This window comes from Leguminivora glycinivorella, chromosome 1 (genome assembly GCF_023078275.1).
Source record: "Leguminivora glycinivorella isolate SPB_JAAS2020 chromosome 1, LegGlyc_1.1, whole genome shotgun sequence".
NCBI classification, from domain to species: Eukaryota; Metazoa; Arthropoda; class Insecta; order Lepidoptera; family Tortricidae; genus Leguminivora; species Leguminivora glycinivorella.
In genome coordinates this window covers 8,216,775-8,236,662 of record NC_062971.1, presented here as the reverse complement: position 1 = coordinate 8,236,662, position 19,888 = coordinate 8,216,775, and the positions used below count along the sequence as shown (strand labels likewise).

The 19,888-nt window shown below is 36.1% G+C and overlaps 1 protein-coding gene and 2 long non-coding RNA genes across 3 annotated transcripts; all 3 read right to left on the bottom strand.

The window, feature by feature from the left end:
* Window positions 1-2,658: 2,658 nt before the first annotated feature.
* Window positions 2,659-14,772, bottom strand: LOC125229985 (protein Pixie). The gene is made up of 12 exons (XM_048134906.1): window positions 14,665-14,772; window positions 14,230-14,444; window positions 13,049-13,264; window positions 12,473-12,680; window positions 11,380-11,566; window positions 10,728-10,849; window positions 10,120-10,220; window positions 9,763-9,940; window positions 7,998-8,119; window positions 4,779-4,975; window positions 3,997-4,231; window positions 2,659-2,827 (listed from the first exon to the last, which is right to left on the bottom strand). Exons 2-12 carry the CDS (start codon window positions 14,440-14,442, stop codon window positions 2,780-2,782), a joined length of 1,827 nt encoding a protein of 608 aa, XP_047990863.1. The 5' UTR covers window positions 14,443-14,444; window positions 14,665-14,772; the 3' UTR covers window positions 2,659-2,779.
* A 1,503-nt stretch (window positions 14,773-16,275) lies between these two features.
* LOC125233698 lies at window positions 16,276-17,237 on the bottom strand. The gene is made up of 3 exons (XR_007177880.1): window positions 17,113-17,237; window positions 16,689-16,827; window positions 16,276-16,402 (listed from the first exon to the last, which is right to left on the bottom strand). It is a non-coding gene; the product is annotated as an uncharacterized LOC125233698 (long non-coding RNA).
* Window positions 17,238-17,610: 373 nt separating this feature from the next.
* Window positions 17,611-18,533, bottom strand: LOC125233645. The gene is made up of 3 exons (XR_007177876.1): window positions 18,409-18,533; window positions 17,984-18,122; window positions 17,611-17,687 (listed from the first exon to the last, which is right to left on the bottom strand). It is a non-coding gene; the product is annotated as an uncharacterized LOC125233645 (long non-coding RNA).
* Window positions 18,534-19,888: the final 1,355 nt, after the last annotated feature.

Sequence of the window (19,888 nt, the reverse complement as noted above, 5' to 3'; positions counted from 1 at the left end):
ACTTAGTCTCTCCCATGACTCCAATGCCTAATTAGTTGTGCTTACACTCCCCTGTCTCTCCCATAGAAGGTTTTCTATTCGTGTAACAAGACAGCAATAGTTATTTGTTATACAAGGGGGCAAAGTTGTATTTTAACGCCGAGTGTGGAATTGAAAGACGAGCAAGTGAAAGGATTCTATAGTTGAACCACGAGCGAAGCGAGTGGTTCGAGAATAGAATCCTGAACTTGCGAGTTTTTTAACACACGAGAAGTAAAATACATTTGCACCCGTGTGTAACACAAAACTTTTCCCCTCACTATAGCGAGGAAACTACAACGCAAAAATTGCGTTTATCACTGCTTCCAGTAGTTCCGCAGGTGGTAAATCATCTTTATAACTTAGTGGATAAAATGCGTTTTTACCCGCTGGTATTAAAGGACAAAACACGTGTTTCCGAGCTAGTGAGGGGAAAAATATATTAAAGTGGGTAGTGGGTAAAGTAATTTGACCTTGAATAAAGTCAAATTAACTGCTTTAAAATTGATAAAAGTAGGTGAATCTAGTAATAAAGACGATTTACCACCTGTGGAACTACTGGAAGCAGTGATAAACGCATTTTTTTGCGTTAGAGATTCCTCGCTATAGTGAGGGGAAAAGTTTTGTGTTACACTCGGGTGCAAATGTATTTTACTTCTCGTGTGTTAAAAAACTCGCAAGTTCAGGATTCTATTCTCGAACCACACCAACACGAACAAAATACTGACTATGAAACATCAAACTAAATCAAATCCATCAATCTATCCTATATTTTATGATTCAAAATCATCATTTATAGGTAAATTCTACCAGAAAGCTCAACACATCAAGTTAAAATTTGTATGAAATTATGTACTTTGCACTCTTGTGGATAAAATGCAATTTAGCTATCTGTTTTCGAATAGCAAAGTAAGCCTTTACCTGTTGGTGTGGTGAAAAGTATATTTTTGATGTGAGAGGAGAAAGAGGTCAAGAAAGAAATTCGAGCGTAGTGATTAATACTTATATTCATTTGCGTTTTCTAACCACAAAGTAGTCGCGATGATTTCAGCTGCTGAGTTACTCGTGCTTTTTTAGCATTTCGTTATGCTTGTACATAGGTACTTATTATTTCCGCAAATTGTGTTTAGACATGGTTAATCATAGCATAATGTCATTATCATTAAATGAACTCTGACGTAGCCTATCTGTGTCTCATTTAGACAAATTGACAAGATTACTCACTACCATCCGCTTGAGTTGAATCATAATGTTCTGAATGACTAGTATGAACCATGACTAGGTCATGGCACAGACCTGTGACAGGTTTCATCGTCATAGTATCTTGTACATAAGTAGCTATATGTGTGAGCCATAAAAGACAAAATGCATTCCACATGGAGTTGAACTGCATATACTTTGCCTGTTCAGAATTTTATTGGCATTATGTAACGATTCTAATGAAAGGGTTAAAAACTATCCATACTTATAGGCTAATACAGTGATATTGACGTAGGTAGGTAATATCCATTTGGGAAGCAATTTTCGTCACTTATTACTTTTTTTTACACTTTACAGGGAAAAGACATCGGGAAATATTGAATTAGGCAAAATTGGTATACCGACATTAGTCACTCTGAATGTAGGAGGTAATTGCAATCAAAAAACCCAGAACGCACGTAGAGTACCTAATAGTTTATATCCTCCTGAAGTGATAAATAAAGAGGAAGGTACTTATGTACCTACTTAAAAGTTTTAAAATAATTTTAAGAATACCGAAACTGTATTTATACCTGTCCCTCATTTCATTCTAGCCAAAATACCTAAGATGAAACCGGGCGAGCGTAGGTAAATATTTCTCGACGAATTCTGTTTTCAACGTCTTTAAAACTACCTAAACTAATTCTTGCGTATGAGGCATGTTTATTGATACTCCCTATCAGTATAGAACAGGTTTCTCTCCCCAAAGTTCCGGTCAAGGTTCGCGATTGAATTAGACCATTCACAATTTTATTCACATCGTTCGGAGAAGAGTGAGTCACCGGTGACGTCGCTCGATAAACTTGATGTTGGTTCGATGTCATTAACAAGTTGTTAGCATCAATTCTATAATAGGTAGATGTTTTATTGAGGAACGTTCTGTGCTTTATAGCGTTGTACCTACCACCCAAGTAGATACTCAAGTACCTATAAAAGGTATAAGCAGTGATCGGAGTTTTGGTTGCTATTGCTACTCGTGTCATGGAAATGGAAACATTGTGGAGTTTCATCCTAACGCCTGATATTATTAAACAAGCAACATTTTTCTTACATTTATATTATTTACTTTGAAATGTCACAGAGATATACCAATTATCAATGTAAATTGGCTACGTACTAGATGCGGTAAATGGACAAAAATATGCTAATATACAATACAGGACTGTGTATGTTTTGGGAAACAATACAACATGATAATTTTTACAGGGATTATGTGCTAGTGCAAATTTCACGCTACGAGCGTATAGCGACAAGTGACAACCCCGTATGTAAAAGCGCCCACAGACAGAAAATTGCATGACCACAGAAACCATTATTTCTGACTGCTGGGAAACTTCATCTTCTGTTGTTATTTTCTGCAGTATAAAAATAGGTACAAGAAATGAATAATAATTACAAAGGTGGTTGTATAAAACTGATTTTTATTACAGTCATATAATGGAAATACACGGATGGCGGGCCATCACGGTTGTGACAGATACAGTTCCGGCGAAATACATAAATATCGTGGTGGTTACGCGCTCTAGTCCTCCAGGAAGAAGTATTGGCCTGCCCGCTTTTGTTCTATATCCTGGAACAAAAGTAATACCTATGCATAAAATAAGTAGTCAAAAATCCCATATCTATCTACAAATTTTATATTCTGCGCATCCGACTTCAACTGCTTCTTTCTGTTAGATTTTTGTTCTTTTTGTTAGATTTTAATAAATGGTGGCAAGAAAACTTATAAAGTTTTGCGACTCTGACCTGATAATCATTTTTTTAATTCCGTTATTTTTGGTAACTCTATATATCAATATTGTGTACGAAGTTTTATCGATATCTGACAGAAATCTGCCTAAATATTTTGTGATGTCCATTATAACGTTCTCTTTATGTTGACTTGACTGCACAAAGTCAATTTATTTATAGAGATGTCTATCTCTCGATTACGACGGGAATACTGCAGTTGCCAAAAAATGCAGACAAATTCAGATCAAAAATAATAGTTTTGTAATTGACACACCTGTAGGTGACTTCGGTGGTGTTATCAATATAGATTGAAATTATAAAAGAACAGTTTCATAATTTTTCTCAAAACAAATAAGAAATCGGGAAAAATGTCTACTATAAGTTCAGTTCAGAGACATTGTGAGCCAAAGTAGTGTAGTTATATTTCAGGTTTATAACGACCATCTTTGTTAAATCTTGGCACTTTTTTAGGACTTATGTTAGATAGATAGATAGATAGAATACTCTTTATTGGCACACCTCAGCAAGAGATACAGAAAAAAGATACAGCGGAGACAAAACAAATGATTATAAATAGAGGCAGACAACAGGTGGTCTTATCGCTAAAGAGCGATCTCTACCAGACAACCTTTGGGTAGCGGAAATAAAAAACATAATCAGAAAGAGTAGGTGCTTCGAAATGAAAAATCATACTTATTCTAATTTCCAACACACAAATTGAATATGTTTTAGATTTGGAGGATTCAGAATTTCAGTTTGTGGCACTAGTGCGGGAAATGGTACTTTTTGTGCCTAATATGTCAAAACTTCAAAACGTAACTCGTGTCGCTACTGGTTTCGGACTTCCTCTTTTCCACACTTGTATCATAATGTTGATTCAGTCGGATGCTTCTTGTAAATTAGAATGAATGTAGAAAGAAAACAAACCCCCTATTCCCAATTACTTAAGATTGTAACGGAATTCTGATAGTAATGAACATAGGCCTTAGCTGGGCGTGATCAACTGACCTTGACAGAAGAATGTTTATTGATCCTAGGCCTGAAGTTGTTAGGGTCCCTCCGGAAGGTGATGCCGAGCAGCTCGAGGAACTTGTTCATGCCGTTGAGCAGCGACTGCGGCGCGTGCGCCGTGGCGTCCGAGGACGGCGTGCCCTCGAACACGATCACGCGGTCCGCCAGGTATGTCGCCATGATGAAGTCGTGCTCCACCACGAACCCTGTCCGCTTCGCGTGGAGGATGAACCTGCGGATTGTCAGAGTTATGTTATATTGGCACAACATTCACTTTGTTCCTAAGAAAATTCAAATAATTATGTACAAATTTTATAAAGACTCAATATTTCCTATAAAGAAAGAATATTGTCTTGAATATTGTATTGAATATTGTTGTATGTGATGTAATCTTGTTACATTGGTGAACAATAAAGAATATTTGTATTTGTATTGTCAAAAAAAAAAACAAAGTATGTGAAATTTGATGATCAAAGGGACTTTATTAGAAGTATTATCCTCAATATCTTCATACTATTTGATCTAAGCCTCTGTCTATGGGCTCGGAAATGTTGTCATTAGGTTTTCCAATGTGAATATCAAGGCTGAAATTCTTTTATCAAAAGATGTTTCAGTTCAATGTGTTACAATAAATACTATTATTACTTTATTGTTAAGTTCTTAATAATTTCTGAGTGAAAAGAGCTGTGTTAAGTCTAGTGCAATTACAATGTTATTATTTTAGCCAACAACAATTAATTAGATTGTAAACAAAAATACTAAACAAAATAACTGCTTACCGTTTAATAACTTTAGCTGCAACCAAACGCTGTTCAGAGTCAAGGTATGCAGAGGGTTCGTCAATGAGGTAGACGTCAGCAGGCTTGCCCAAACATAGCACCAGCGCCACTCTCTGCAATTCACCTCCTGACAGGTTCTGTACCTCCTGGTCCATGATCTCCTCGATCTTCATGGGCTTCATTACGTCTGTGATGAACTGGAATAAGAACAAAACTCAGGTTACATTCCTGATTTTATAAAGTACAAGACTATTGTAATAATTCAAAACAATTTCTGTAGTAATCAACCAATCATTGGCCATTTATTTTATATGAATGCTAATAATTTGACACTAAACTACCTATAGTTTAGTGTCAAATTATTAAAAACTTGATTAAGTAACAACTAAGGCAACAACACTCTGTAATTTTTATATGTATAAGCTTCCTTATAATAATATTGTCTTTGGTTACCGCGATAGTTATTCATGAAATAAAACTATGGAAACGGATTAAATCGCGTATAATGAATTGGTCTCTGAACATGTCATGGATAAAGTCAATCATGCTATAAAGTTTTACAAGCCTCTGGTTCTTGCTAAGGAGAAGCGATATATACCCAGAATGTTGCGAGAGGCCATTGAGATCAAGAAATATCCAAACTTTAATAGGGAAGATGGCTTTACTTGACGCTCATATGCGCATTGTAATATGCCTACTTGAAAAATAAATATTTCATTTTCATTTTCATTTTCATTTTCATTTCATTTCATTTCATTTCATTTTCATTTTCATTACTTTACCACCGGCTTGGGATCCAGTAGTACATCTGATAATGGAACAGGCATGACGAAGGCTAAGGCTGTGAGGCATTTGTGTTGTATGGTCAGGGCCGGATTAAGGGTAGAGCGAGTGGAGCGGCCGCTCTAGGCGCCGCATGGTAAGGGGGGCGCCAAAATCGAGAATGTGGAAAAATTCATACAAAAAATTATACGTTGCGTGGGCGCGCACATATCACAAAATGGCGAGAGAAGTCGAAAATTACCCCACCTATTGAAAATCTAGATTTTTAATTCAGATTAAGTGGAAAGTTGCACCACATTGCCAACATATACCAACATTCATAAGGGCGCTGTTGCTAGGGCGCCGTAAAAGGAGGATTCTAGCCAGGGCCGGATTAAGGGTAGAGCGAGTGGAGCGGGCGCCACATGGTAAGGGGGCGCCAAAATCGAGAATGTGGAAAAAAGCATACAAAAAATTATACGTTGCGTGGGCGCGCACATATCACAAAATGGCGAGAGGAGTCGGAAATGAAATCTAGATTTGTAATTCAGATTAAGTGGAAAGTTGCACCACATTGCCCTTCATAAGGGCGCTGTTGCTAGGGCGCCGTAAAAGGAGGATTCTAGCCCTTGACGAACCACGTTGTTGTGCGGCGAACGGCAAAGTTACGTCGCTATCCAAATGCAAAAAATTGAGTCTACCCGATAGTCCAAAGCGGAGTTTCTCATAAAGCCAAAGGCGCAAAACGTCTCAGAGAGGCGCAATTTTGTGAGTCACAGCAGATGGTGAGCGAATTTCAAAGCACTCAGATCACTTAGTGACAAAATACCGAAATGGGCATCCCGACGGTGACGATCGAGTCCGCAGTTAATCTATAAATTAACTCTTAGTATTATAAAAATAAAAGTGATGGCGAAATATAAGACCTAAAAGTGGGGAACATAGACGCCCTGTGAAGTCAAAATACCCCAAAATATGTCAAAGACCGCAGCTCTGCAGACGATAAAAGCTTGAAAGTTCGCGGATTTCCCGCTGACGGGTTGTCTTAATTAATCGAGTCAATAGGAAAAAAAATCGCGCTCGCTTCGCTCGCGCTTACTATTTATAATTATTTTCTCTTTTAGTTAGGACAAGTTCCGAATCTGCTTTCCAGACTTGTCCACTATACTGTTGTTTTGTTTGTTATTTTATGTAGGTACATGATATACACGTTCAGCCACACGTAACTATACTAGGGTAGTTCAACTATTTGTCCCTTTCGCACTCTGTATGATGAAATCCATAAGTTCTGTATTGCGTTAATCTTCAAATTACGGCATTACTATGAAAAAAATTTCGCGCTCGCTACGCTCGCGATTTATTTTGCTACGTAGTGAAACTTCTTCCCAAGGGCGCCGAAACTCAAACTCGCTCTACCCTGATCGAGTGCACGGGCCGGCGCTGTGTATGGTGTTGGACATTTGCAGTTTGTTCTTTGTCAATTTTGTGTAGATTAATTGGTTAATTATTTTTTAACATAGTAATGGTAAATTTTTTGAATATTGTATAACTAGCTTTATTAATAGTGTGTGAACCTGCCTTAGAAATCTATATTATTTGTGGTCATGGTTCGTTAATATTTCTTGTATGTGGGTAGCTTTTGCACATTGTAATTTTTCCTAAGTCACCCATTGACCACAAACGCTGTAAAGAGTTCGAAACGTTGGGATGTATTTTAAATTCATTATACGCGATTTAATCCGTTTCCATAGTTTTACTTCCTTATAATATGAAAAAAAACCGGCCAAGAGCGTGTCGGGCCACGCTCAGTGTAGGATTCCGTAGTTTTCCGTATTTTTCTCAAAAACTACTGAACCTATCAAGTTCAAAACAATTTTCCTAGAAAGTCTTTATAAAGTTCTACATTTGTGATTTTTTTCATATTTTTTAAACATATGGTTCAAAAGTTAGAGGGGGGGGGGGGACGCACTTGTTTTTCCTTTAGGAGCGATTATTTCCGAAAATATTAATATTATCAAAAAACGATCTTAGAAAACCCTTATTCATTTTTAAATACCTATCCAACGATATATCACACGTTTGGGTTAGAATGAAAAAAAATATCAGCCCCCACTTTACATGTAGGGGGGGGTACCCTAATAAAACATTTTTTTCCATTTTTTAGTTTTGCACTTTGTTGGCGTGATTGATATACATATTGGTACCAAATTTCAGCTTTCTAGTGCTAACGGTTACTGAGATTATCCGCGGACGGACGGACGGACGGACGGACGGACGAACGGACGGACGGACGGACAGACAGACATGGCGAAACTATAAGGGTTCCTAGTTGACTACGGAACCCTAAAAAGAGATCTAGTGTCCACTTCGTCCATGGTGCCAACTACAAATCAGTAAGCTATTTTCATATAGGTACTATGAAATAAAAAAAGATTACAGAACCAGTATATGACTTACCTGGGGATGAATGTATGCATCCCTAATTTTTTCATGAAGCAAGCTTCGGACTATGCCCTGTGACTTGGGAGATATCTTCTGTGGTTTATAACTAATGTGCAACTGCGGCAGTGTGCCCGAACCTGGAGGAACAATATACGATTGTATTAACTATATTTCCAATAGAACTTGCTTTGCATACTGTAGTTGTCTAGATATGTACATTTTATAGTTTTCTCTCTAATTTATTCATTATCATTATTAATTAACACATTGGACACCGCATACCCGACACTCGGGCACTCGTAAACTTTACTCAGAGGTGGTCAAAAAGTTGGTACAGTTGATTATTATATGATGATTTAGCTTTATAGATAAGACTTTTCTTGTAAAAATTATAATAAAAACACTGATTTTAGTGTGTTATGTTGTACCTATGTGCAATATTAATAAATGTTGATGATTTGGCTTTGTGTGTTTTTATTCATTTCCTACTGCCCACTGGATGCATTGAGATAATTGATAAAACGGGAAACCTAAACACATGAGACAGCAAATTTAATTTTATGCACGTATACGAAAGTTACTTGGCACAGCCCTGAGCGTCCGCCGCGTGCCCGACTAGTGGGTTCGCGGCATCCGGCATTGAGTTGTACGTCGTTGCCCGACTAGCGAGTACTGTCGGTTTCTAGGGTATTGTTCGAAATTTTGCCTGGTTGCGAAAGCACCCTACCTGGTATACCATAATATTAGAAGAAGTCATCAATTGTAATATATTCATGAGTAGAATCTATTCAATAATATTGTCTCTTTAATTGTACACTAATAACATACAATCCTTGTAAACTGCATTTCAACATAAACAAGGAACTTTAGTCAATCAATTTGCACAAAATAATTCCCTCAAAATATAAATATCAGTCTTGACGGCAATACATTCGGTATTTAAATAGCTAACAGTCTGCGAATATTTACATTTTAGCACTGTCAAACACGCATTCCGTTGCAGCATATTTAAACTATTGAGCTTGTATGCAAATTACTCATAATGCACATACCATCCGTGGATAACGAAGACTCTGCATGTCGTAAACATTTTTGAAATACAGGATGAAAATAGAGATCAAATAGTTCAGTTCTAGCCATAACAATTTTTAACAATACATTTAGCTATATTTCGATACACACTTATAACCTCAACACGTAAGCAAAACCTTTGTGATTTGTCATTGAAAAATATCGTAATACACGTAATACTACATTTATTTCAGTAAACGATGTAGATTATAACACAGTTTTCTTTAGAATTCTATAAAATTCATTTTTCTCATTGAAGCGAAAACCGATTGACAACTTTCACAAAGGTGACGTTCGAATTTTGGTGTTGCCAGATGTAAGCAGAAAAATAATCGATATTTTACTACGGACGCGTTCAAGGAACATTTTAATATTCTGGCACACCCTCTTGTAGAAAATGGAGCTAATCTAAAAAAATGCTAGAGCTAAGAGTTGACTTTCAATAAAGAAAAGTACGCCTATTTATAAATTACCATCTCGATTCACTCAAACGTAGTTTTTGGCCGACTCTATAAAATAATGTTGTTCATGTCTACTGCAATGATTGTCAGACAAAATAATGCACAAATAGGTAGTGTTTTATTATTTCGTTTTTAAAAATTACGCAGTTTTCATTTTCAAACCGCAAACGAAAACAAACCACATTTATGAAAAACAAACAAATTGTTTTTCTAAATGTAAAATATGCCCTGCGCGTTGCGCTACATACCTTCATCAGGTTCCAAGTTGCCAGCCAACATTCTAATAAATGTTGTCTTTCCGGTTCCGTTCTCTCCAAGCAAAACTAAAATCTCAGAATCTGAGAACTCGCCAGGCTTCACACGAAGACTGAAATCTCCCATTTTTTTCGACATTTCCGGATACTCATAGTGGTTCATTCTTTTAATCTAAAAACAAATTATACATTAGCAGAAGTCTCAGAGGCAGCCAACAATCACTTAAATACGGATGAACTTGACTGTATGTATTGTACTCTATAGACAAGTAAAGTAGTGTCCACCATATGCAAATCTATTGGAAAGGTCAAAAAACTTGCAACACTTGGGTAAATAAAAAAAATACTGACCTCTTCTTCAGTTGCTGACTCAGCAACTTTGAAGACCAAGGATTCAGTCCTGAATCTCATGTTTTCAGTGGGCACAAACCCATCCAGGAATATATTGATACCTGAGGAAAATCGTTACTAATACTTATTTGTTTCTGTAATTTTACAAACTGTTCAATTTTATGGCTAGTCAGGTAGTCGTTGGCCAGCTTTGCAAGCATTTGATTTAATGTAATTGATGTTCACTATATTAAGCGCTGGTAGCCTAGCGGTAAGTACTTGCGACTTCGTTCCAAAGGTCGCGGGTTCGAACCCTGGCTCGCACCAATGAGTTTTTCGGAATTTATGTGCGAAATGTCATTTGATATTTGCCAGTCGCTTTTCGGTGAAGGAAAACATCGTAAGGAAACCGGACTAATTCCAATAAGATCTAGTTTACCCTTCGGGTTGGAAGGTCAGATGGCAGTAGCTTTCGTAAAAACTAGTGCCTACGCCAAATCTTGGGATTAGTGTCAAAGCGGACCCCAGGCTCCCATGAGCCGTGGCAAATAAAGCCGGGATAACGCAAGCAGGATGATGATGTTTACTATATTTATTAAAAAATATTGTTAAGATACAAAGTTACAAACCTTCTCGTACGGAGAAAGGCATAGTCACAACACCATAAGCACCGGGCACGCCATACAGGCAGCAAATAAAGTCAGACAGGTAGTCCAGCACTGACAAGTCGTGCTCCACCACGATGATGAATCTATATAAAAAAAGAACAATCAATTAAGTACTTAAAATTATACAAATATGTACCTAAAATGTTTTCATTAAAAGTAGTTAACAATGCCATTCTCTCTCACGAGTCTGCAGGTGCCTTAGAATATGTACCTATGATAACAATAAATTACAGGTATTGGCATGTATTGGGTAATAACAATAGATTACAGGTGTAAAATCAAAAACACTATAGCTTGTGGTCATGTCATCGGCGCTGCAGCGATTGATATGATAATATTGCTACTTTAGTTAATTAGTGGCATATCAACTCAAAAAGAGTCTTGGTCTTTGACACTTATACATGCCATTTTGTCTCGACCCTGAGCAATGTCCCGTCAGTAAACTCTCCTGCGTGGGCTTGGAGAAAGTTCACACTCGATGTATAATCAATGTAAAAATACTGAAAAGGCCTGACATGACAATAAACAATAAAATCTCTTTCTTGCAGCTAAGGCCCCCAAGTCTCAAAATTTCTGTTCAGATATATCCACTAGTGATAAAAAGCTTCCTTACTTATCAGGATGGATGAGCGAGCGAATGGTGCGGGCAGCGTTGAGACGTTGCTTGACGTCCAGGTAGGAGGACGGCTCGTCGAACATGAAGATGTCCCCGTTCTGGATGCATACCATGGCGCAGGCGAAGCGCTGCAGCTCCCCACCGGACAGCGCGGCGATCTCGCGGTCGCGGATGTGGGAGAGATCTAAGAATAAGTAAATAAAAAATGTATTGCTGGCTATTGCCAATATAATATTTTACTGTACCAAAACCTAGTGTGCTTTCTGAACAGAATAGAGCTCCTTAGCCCTTTGGTAGGCCTGAAGGATGCTTGAAGGTGTCAGAAATTATGCTAAGTTAACCTTTATGTAAGATCTAAACCATTGTGGTTTGTAGTTTGTATAAACATGTTCACTAGTTCTATGCAAACTATTACCATCCGGCAACCCAGAAGGGCAACTAGGTCTTATTGGAATTAGACCAGTTTCTTTACTGAATCGGTTTGCTAAATATTAAATAATACTCCCGTTCAAAAAATAATTTATTCATATTCCTTGCATGGTATGTTTTTGCGCAAGTGACTATACAATGAAAGTATTTTGACCATACCATTGGGTACAACTTGAGATAAAAAAAGATTAACTTTTTTTAGTTCTTACACATGGTCTCAATAATGTGTCATGTCATGTCCTTAAAACAGAACAATAGATTAGGTATTGGGATTGAGCCAAATGAGAACTAATTATAAATCTATAGACTCAAATCTAACTACTGGATAAGATGGATAGTTTAAGTTACTTTGATATTTCGAAAATATATTTTAATAATATTGCATTGTCAATTATTATCAATTTTTTGTTACGAAATACTAATATCAAGTGTTTCGTAAGATCAAAACGTGCTCAAACAACGAATATACATAGGTATGATAGGTAGGTGCATGCATATTTGTGAACAACAATTCACATTTGTATAAATTTGTACATAAATGGTTATAACGGAGTACAATCAAATGTATGCTATTTCTATCCAACAAGCATAATTTCTATTAAATTTAACAAACATTAAAAAGGAAAATAATATATATTTTTAATTAATAAAGACAACTTACCAAGCATCTTGCAAATTTGATCAATATTGTTCATGTCATTTTTCCTATCCAATAGTTGTCCAACGGTTCCTTTCACAGCCCTGGGGATCTGGTCCACATACTGAGGCTTGATCAGGGCCTTCAGGTCATCCTCCAAGATCTTGGTGAAGTAGTTCTGCAGCTCAGAGCCGCGGAAATGGGCGAGGATCTCTTGCCAGTCCGGGGGATCCTACAATTTTAGTTCAAATTTCAATACCTACATAACATTTTTAATGATAATAATAATCAATCAAGGTAAATGACAACGAAGTTCCAATCTTCTTGTAAAACTTTTAGAATGGAACTATACTTATATGCAAAAGTAGGTGTGTCACTCCCATATTTTCAAAACTGAGTTAGTTATTCATTACAAATCTTTGCCTCTTTTTACATAAAACAACAATTTTACAGAGGTAATGGTATTTTAGAGTAGTTCTGTTTAAATACAATGACAGTAAATTAACTTTTCATTGATTGGGTTACAAACAGATTTTTTATTTGGCTAAATAGCTTAAAGCTACTTGAAATGGCTTTGTATCTGTCTAAATTACATCTTACAGAATAGCGGCCCAAATTGGGCTTCTGTTTCCCAGCCAGGATCTTCAGGGCAGTAGACTTGCCAATACCGTTCTGGCCCACAAGCCCCAGTACTTCACCAGGACGAGGAATGGGCAGCCGATGTAGCTTGAATGAGTTCTTGGAGTAGCGATGAGTTGTATGCTTTTCCAGGTTTGATGGGATATTGATGATGGTAATTGCATCAAATGGGCATTTCTGTAGACAAACCATTTAAATTTTATCATATTCAAGTAAAACACAATTTTGACATTATGTTCAATAGAATTTATCTCCAGGATTAGAGATGGGCCGAATATTCGGTAAATATTCGGTATTCGGCATATTCAGCAAGTTTTTCAATGTTCGTATTCGGCCGAATAGTTCGGTTGCGTTGCCGAATATTTACCGAATAAACAAAGTAAATAACTAATGAAGATCTTACGTATTCCATTGGATAATAAGTTCCTAGTTTAGCAGCTTTTCAAGGAACTGCTTTAAAGAGAGAAACCTATGCGTCAAAATATACTTAAAAATACATTTGTTTTGTAAAAAAGTTAAAAAACCGTAGTTTAAGAGTTGAGTTCAGAGCTGTTCAGTTTTAACTAAGTTTCAATTATCCACTAAATCATAAAAACATTGTTGTAGTAACAAATGTAACCTTTATCGATCATTTAATAGTTTTAAGGAACATCCTCTTTAAAAATATGGCGTAACCGAATATTCGGTTCGGTAAGAGCTGAACCGAATGTTCGGCCGAATATTCGTATTCGGCAAAGTCCATATTCGGCCCATCTCTATCCAGGATATTTTATATATGAAAACACAAATATTTGCACTTCCAGTAGATGTATTTGAAACAAATTTAAATCTAGTAGGTACTTATATAGGCTAACAACACCAATATTGTTTTCTGATTGGAATCCTTAGTCTGGAGCAGAAATAATACATAAATCATATTTTAAATATGTATAGAAATAATACAAATCAGAGTCATGGAATACTATGAGCAAGTATATATGCATGATGAAATCTCTCAAGTTTTTGGAGAATGTTCATAGAACCTAGTAGACTAGGTTTTATGAACCAGCCAGCATGTCTTATAATGTATACAATGATGCTCATGATGTCAGTGGTGATTGATCACTTTGTTAAAGTGACAAATACAGTTTGAAAGGTCTTACCTTGACACAAATACCACAACCGATGCAGAGCTCCTCGGAAATGGTGGCGATCTTGTCGTTGGGCGTCACCTCGATGCAAAGCTTGCCCATCCGCACCACCGGACAACTCTTCTTGCACTCTTGCCTGCATCGCTTCGGCTTGCAGCGATCGGCGTTCACAATAGCGATACGAGTGAGCTTGTCCGTCTCTTCATGTTGTTTATTTCGAGACATAACTGCCAATGAAAATTAACTATAAAAAAACACTTTTCAAATCAGCTGTAATTAAGAATTCAACAATTTCGTCTCGTATGTGGCAGAGTTTTACACATAACCTCAACTTGTATTTCGTGTTTGCAGTTTTTATAAATACACACTGTAGTATTAAAATAAAATTAAGTATAACGCAAGTATTACGTATAAAATATAACTTGGGACATCTACAAAAGCGTATACCTGGTAAAAGAGGGCGAACGTTGGCGAAATCTTGCCTACGTTCGCGTGTCCCTTTACTTTGAAATGTCAAAAGGAATTATTTTCTATACTCTGTCTCATGGAGAATAGAGGTAAGGAGGACAATCTGTCGAAGTAAAACAGTCGCAAAAATGACCAGCTGAGGCTGAGGCCTATTAATTGCAGTTACAAATCTCTCCGGTAGGAGCGCATGTCTCGCTCAATACAGACGTGACATGACATTAGACGTTCTTTACTCTAGACTGATTTCGTCGGACTAAATAAGTCAAGACGTAGTCCCGTGGTAGTGCGCTGGCTTCGTATGCGGATGTTCTCAGGTTCGATCCTGACAGCGATTTTTTTGTTTTTTGATTTTTTATGTATTCATTTTCTCAATACTAAACAAAATATTTTTGGATATTAAAAAAATAAAATAATTGAGGAAAAAATATCTGTAGAAAAAAATAAAAAAGCTCTCATCAGGATTTGTACCCGGGACCTCTTGCTCCGTAGGCGGGGTCACTACCGAGCAGTGTTGCCAGATGGGTTTGACGTTCCGTTACGCACACTTCTTAAAAATAGTACGCCAGTTCAAGTTTGGGTACACGAAAATGACAAAAATCAAAATGTATAGTCTACCAAGAAATACATAACTCATGATAAAAAAAACATTATCTTTTAATACAGAGATTGCAAAGAAAGTAATACAGCTATTTGTGTTTGTTTTTAGTAAAAGGTACCACTTTATCGATAAGGTTAGTTTATAGATGAATCTTTATGGCATTAGCGCCTTGTCGGAAACCGGAAAAACTCCTCTACATATTCGCGCAAAATGGGCCAACAAACGGGACGTAGCTTTTTTTAGAGGAGGACGCAGCAGTTAGAGGGAGTTCGCAATACTGATATCTCGCTCTGTTGTATAGCTGCGTCCCGTATGTTGGCCTGTGTTGGGCTAATATGAAGAGGGGCACGTACGTTTTACTTTACCAGGGGCGGCTCACTCCGCGATTCTATCGCCGCGCTACAAGTACATGCTGGCGGCCGCGAGGTCGCGGCCTAATCAGGGGGGGCGCGCGTTCTCACGCAACGCACGTTCGCACTTTCTATTGTTACTTTACGTCGCGAGCTTTTTTTAAGGTTCATATGCGATGTCTGCGTGTGGAATGTCTAATAATGCTTAGTTAAATAGACATCATGAATAAATTAGGTCAATCTTACACAGATCTCAGTCCTACGGAAAAGTTCAATAAGGCTTGTGATGTTGGGACTCAAACAAAAATATATAAATACTGTATAAATACCTAGAAAGTACCCTAAACTTGAATATGTATAATAGTAATATTAGTAATTAAAATTTTTTATCTGAGTATTCATTCGTTTTAATCCATAAGCCACCCTATCGTCCGACGCTGCGCACGTGCGGCTCGTTTCTTTGTTAGAATTTTGTAGGCATTTAAAAAGGCGGCATTTCGTGAACATCAAAGCATTGGGCCGGGCCTTCTGTACTTGTACTATTATATATTCTGTGGTTTTACTATAACAAACACATATTATATTAGACAGGTCAGTAATTTATTAGATAATATTTTAAAAAAAAATTACCTCTTTTGTATGGAAATTATTAACGCCTGTCTAGAATTTCATAAACAGTATGAAGTTTCGACTGCCGAGTCACGACGAGTATTATCGAGTAGTGATTTGCTAATTATTTTGATTCTGTACATAGGCAATCATTCTTTTTCTGAAAATAAAATACGTAACAGTAAAAATTTTTAGACTAGCTTTTCTACAAAGAAAATGATACAACCATTTGTGTTTGTTTTAGTAAGAGGTGCCACTTTATTGATAAGGTTAATTTCTAAGCGAATTTTTATGGCAGGGGCAAAAGGCGGCATTTCGTGAACATCAAAGCATTGGGCCTTCTGTACTTGTACTGTTATATATTCTGTGGTTTTACTAGAACAAACACATATTATATTAGACAGGTCAGTAATTTATTAGATAATATTTAAAAAAAAAAATATTACCTCTTTTGTATGGAAATTATTAACGCCTGTCTAGAATATCATAAACAGTATGAAGTTTCGACTGCCGAGTCACGACGAGTATTATCGAGTAGTGATTTGCTAATTATTTTGATTCTGTACATAGGTAATCATTCTTTTTCTGAAAATAAAATACGTAACAGTAAAAAATTTTAGACTAGCTTTTCTACAAAGAAAATGATACAACCATTTGTGTTTGTTTTAGTAAGAGGTGCCACTTTATTGATAAGGTTAATTTCTAAGCGAATTTTTATGGCAGGGGCAAAAGGCGGCATTTCGTGAACATCAAAGCATTGGGCCTTCTGTACTTGTACTGTTATATATTCTGTGGTTTTACTAGAACAAACACATATTATATTAGACAGGTCAGTAATTTATTAGATAATATTTAAAAAAAAAATATTACCTCTTTTGTATGGAAATTATTAACGCCTGTCTAGAATATCATAAACAGTATGAAGTTTCGACTGCCGAGTCACGACGAGTATTATCGAGTAGTGATTTGCTAATTATTTTGATTCTGTACATAGGTAATCATTCTTTTTCTGAAAATAAAATACGTAACAGTAAACATTTTTAGACTAGCTTTTCTACAAAGAAAATGATACAACCATTTGTGTTTGTTTTAGTAAGAGGTGCCACTTTATTGATAAGGTTAATTTCTAAGCGAATTTTTATGGCAGGGGCAAAAGGCGGCATTTAAAAAGGCGGCATTTCGTGAACATCAAAGCATTGGGCCTTCTGTACTTGTACTGTTATATATTCTGTGGTTTTACTAGAACAAACACATATTATATTAGACAGGTCAGTAATTTATTAGATAATATTTTTAAAAAAATTACCTCTTTTGTATGGAAATGATTAACGCCTGTCTAGAATTTCATAAACAGTATGAAGTTTCGACTGCCGAGTCACGACGAGTATTATCGAGTAGTGATTTGCTAATTATTTTGATTCTGTACATAGGTAATCATTCTTTTTCTGAAAATAAAATACGTAACAGTAAAAACTTTTAGACTAGCTTTTCTACAAAGAAAATGATACAACCATTTGTGTTTGTTTTAGTAAGAGGTGCCACTTTATTGATAAGGTTAATTTCTAAGCGAATTTTTATGGCAGGGGCAAAAGGCGGCATTTAAAAAGGCGGCATTTCGTGAACATCAAAGCATTGGGCCTTCTGTACTTGTACTGTTATATATTCTGTGGTTTTACTAGAACAAACACATATTATATTAGACAGGTCAGTAATTTATTAGATAATATTTAAAAAAAATTACCTCTTTTGTATGGAAATTATTAACGCCTGTCTAGAATTTCATAAACAGTATGAAGTTTCGACTGCCGAGTCACGACGAGTATTATCGAGTAGTGATTTGCTAATTATTTTGATTCTGTACATAGGTAATCATTCTTTTTCTGAAAATAAAATACGTAACAGTAAAAATTTTTAGACTAGCTTTTCTACAAAGAAAATGATACAACCATTTGTGTTTGTTTTAGTAAGAGGTGCCACTTTATTGATAAGGTTAATTTCTAAGCGAATTTTTATGGCAGGGGCAAAAGGCGGCATTTCGTGAACATCAAAGCATTGGGCCTTCTGTACTTGTACTGTTATATATTCTGTGGTTTTACTAGAACAAACACATATTATATTAGACAGGTCAGTAATTTATTAGATAATATTTAAAAAAAAAAATATTACCTCTTTTGTATGGAAATTATTAACGCCTGTCTAGAATATCATAAACAGTATGAAGTTTCGACTGCCGAGTCACGACGAGTATTATCGAGTAGTGATTTGCTAATTATTTTGATTCTGTACATAGGTAATCATTCTTTTTCTGAAAATAAAATACGTAACAGTAAAAATTTTTAGACTAGCTTTTCTACAAAGAAAATGATACAGCCATTTGTGTTTGTTTTAGTAAGAGGTGCCACTTTATTGATAAGGTTAATTTCTAAGCGAATTTTTATGGCAGGGGCAAAAGGCGGCATTTAAAAAGGCGGCATTTCGTGAACATCAAAGCATTGGGCCTTCTGTACTTGTACTGTTATATATTCTGTGGTTTTACTAGAACAAACACATATTATATTAGACAGGTCAGTAATTTATTAGATAATATTTTTAAAAAAATTACCTCTTTTGTATGGAAATGATTAACGCCTGTCTAGAATTTCATAAACAGTATGAAGTTTCGACTGCCGAGTCACGACGAGTATTATCGAGTAGTGATTTGCTAATTATTTTGATTCTGTACATAGGTAATCATTCTTTTTCTGAAAATAAAATACGTAACAGTAAAAACTTTTAGACTAGCTTTTCTACAAAGAAAATGATACAACCATTTGTGTTTGTTTTAGTAAGAGGTGCCACTTTATTGATAAGGTTAATTTCTAAGCGAATTTTTATGGCATTAGTGTCTTATTAGCAACCGGAAAAAGGGAACATTTTACTAAAACAAGAACATAATATATTAGACAGGTCATTACCTTATTAGATACTATTAATAATTCTTTTCCTTCCCCATACCTTTCATAAACAGTCTGAAGTTTGATTGTAACGATTCGTCACATATCTGTATTCTGTACATAATCATTTTTTACTGAAAATAAAATAAATAACAGTTAAGCTAAAGCTATACAGACACAGTGCGTTTTCATACAAATAAAGTGTACCCTGACATAGGTGGGTTGTCACTCTGGTCAGGGTATAATATTAATGGAAAAAGAAGTATGTTAAGCATGCAAAAAATAAAGTTAAAGTACCACGCACCATAATATGTTAAAGGTTAGTAGATTATATTAATATGTTATTGGGTATATTTAATTTTAGTCCTTAACATTTCCGCAGAGGGTTCCCACTTAATACATCCACCAGCATTTTTGACTCCTTGAGATGTTTTCATTAAGGCAGCAACGGTGTCTGTGTTAAGCTTATTCCTGTCATCGGTTTTAATTCGTTTTAGGGAGCTGAATACCCTTTCTACAGATGCATTAGAAAAGGGCAAAATTAAAATAAGGGAAATAACAGTTTTCAAATTTGAAAACTTTAGGTTTCCCGCCAAGGTTTTGATTGTAAAAACACTTCTCCAGTACTCTTCAATATCTTGTGTTGTTAAGTCATGTTCGGCTTGGTCAAGGAGTGAGTGCTCCCTCCATTCTTGTTCCAGTTCTTGTATATT

Bases quoted from the DNA above. Each gene is read 5' to 3' on its own strand.
- LOC125229985 (XM_048134906.1), bottom strand. From the start codon at position 14,442: ATGTCTCGAAATAAACAACATGAAGAGACGGACAAGCTCACTCGTATC. The intron at 10,221-10,727 runs GTTTGTAACTTT...GATTTTCCTCAG, and splicing joins GCCTTTCTCCGTACGAGAAG to GTATCAATATATTCCTGGAT. The intron at 4,232-4,778 runs GTAAGCAGTTAT...GACAATCCGCAG, and splicing joins GCAGCTAAAGTTATTAAACG to GTTCATCCTCCACGCGAAGC.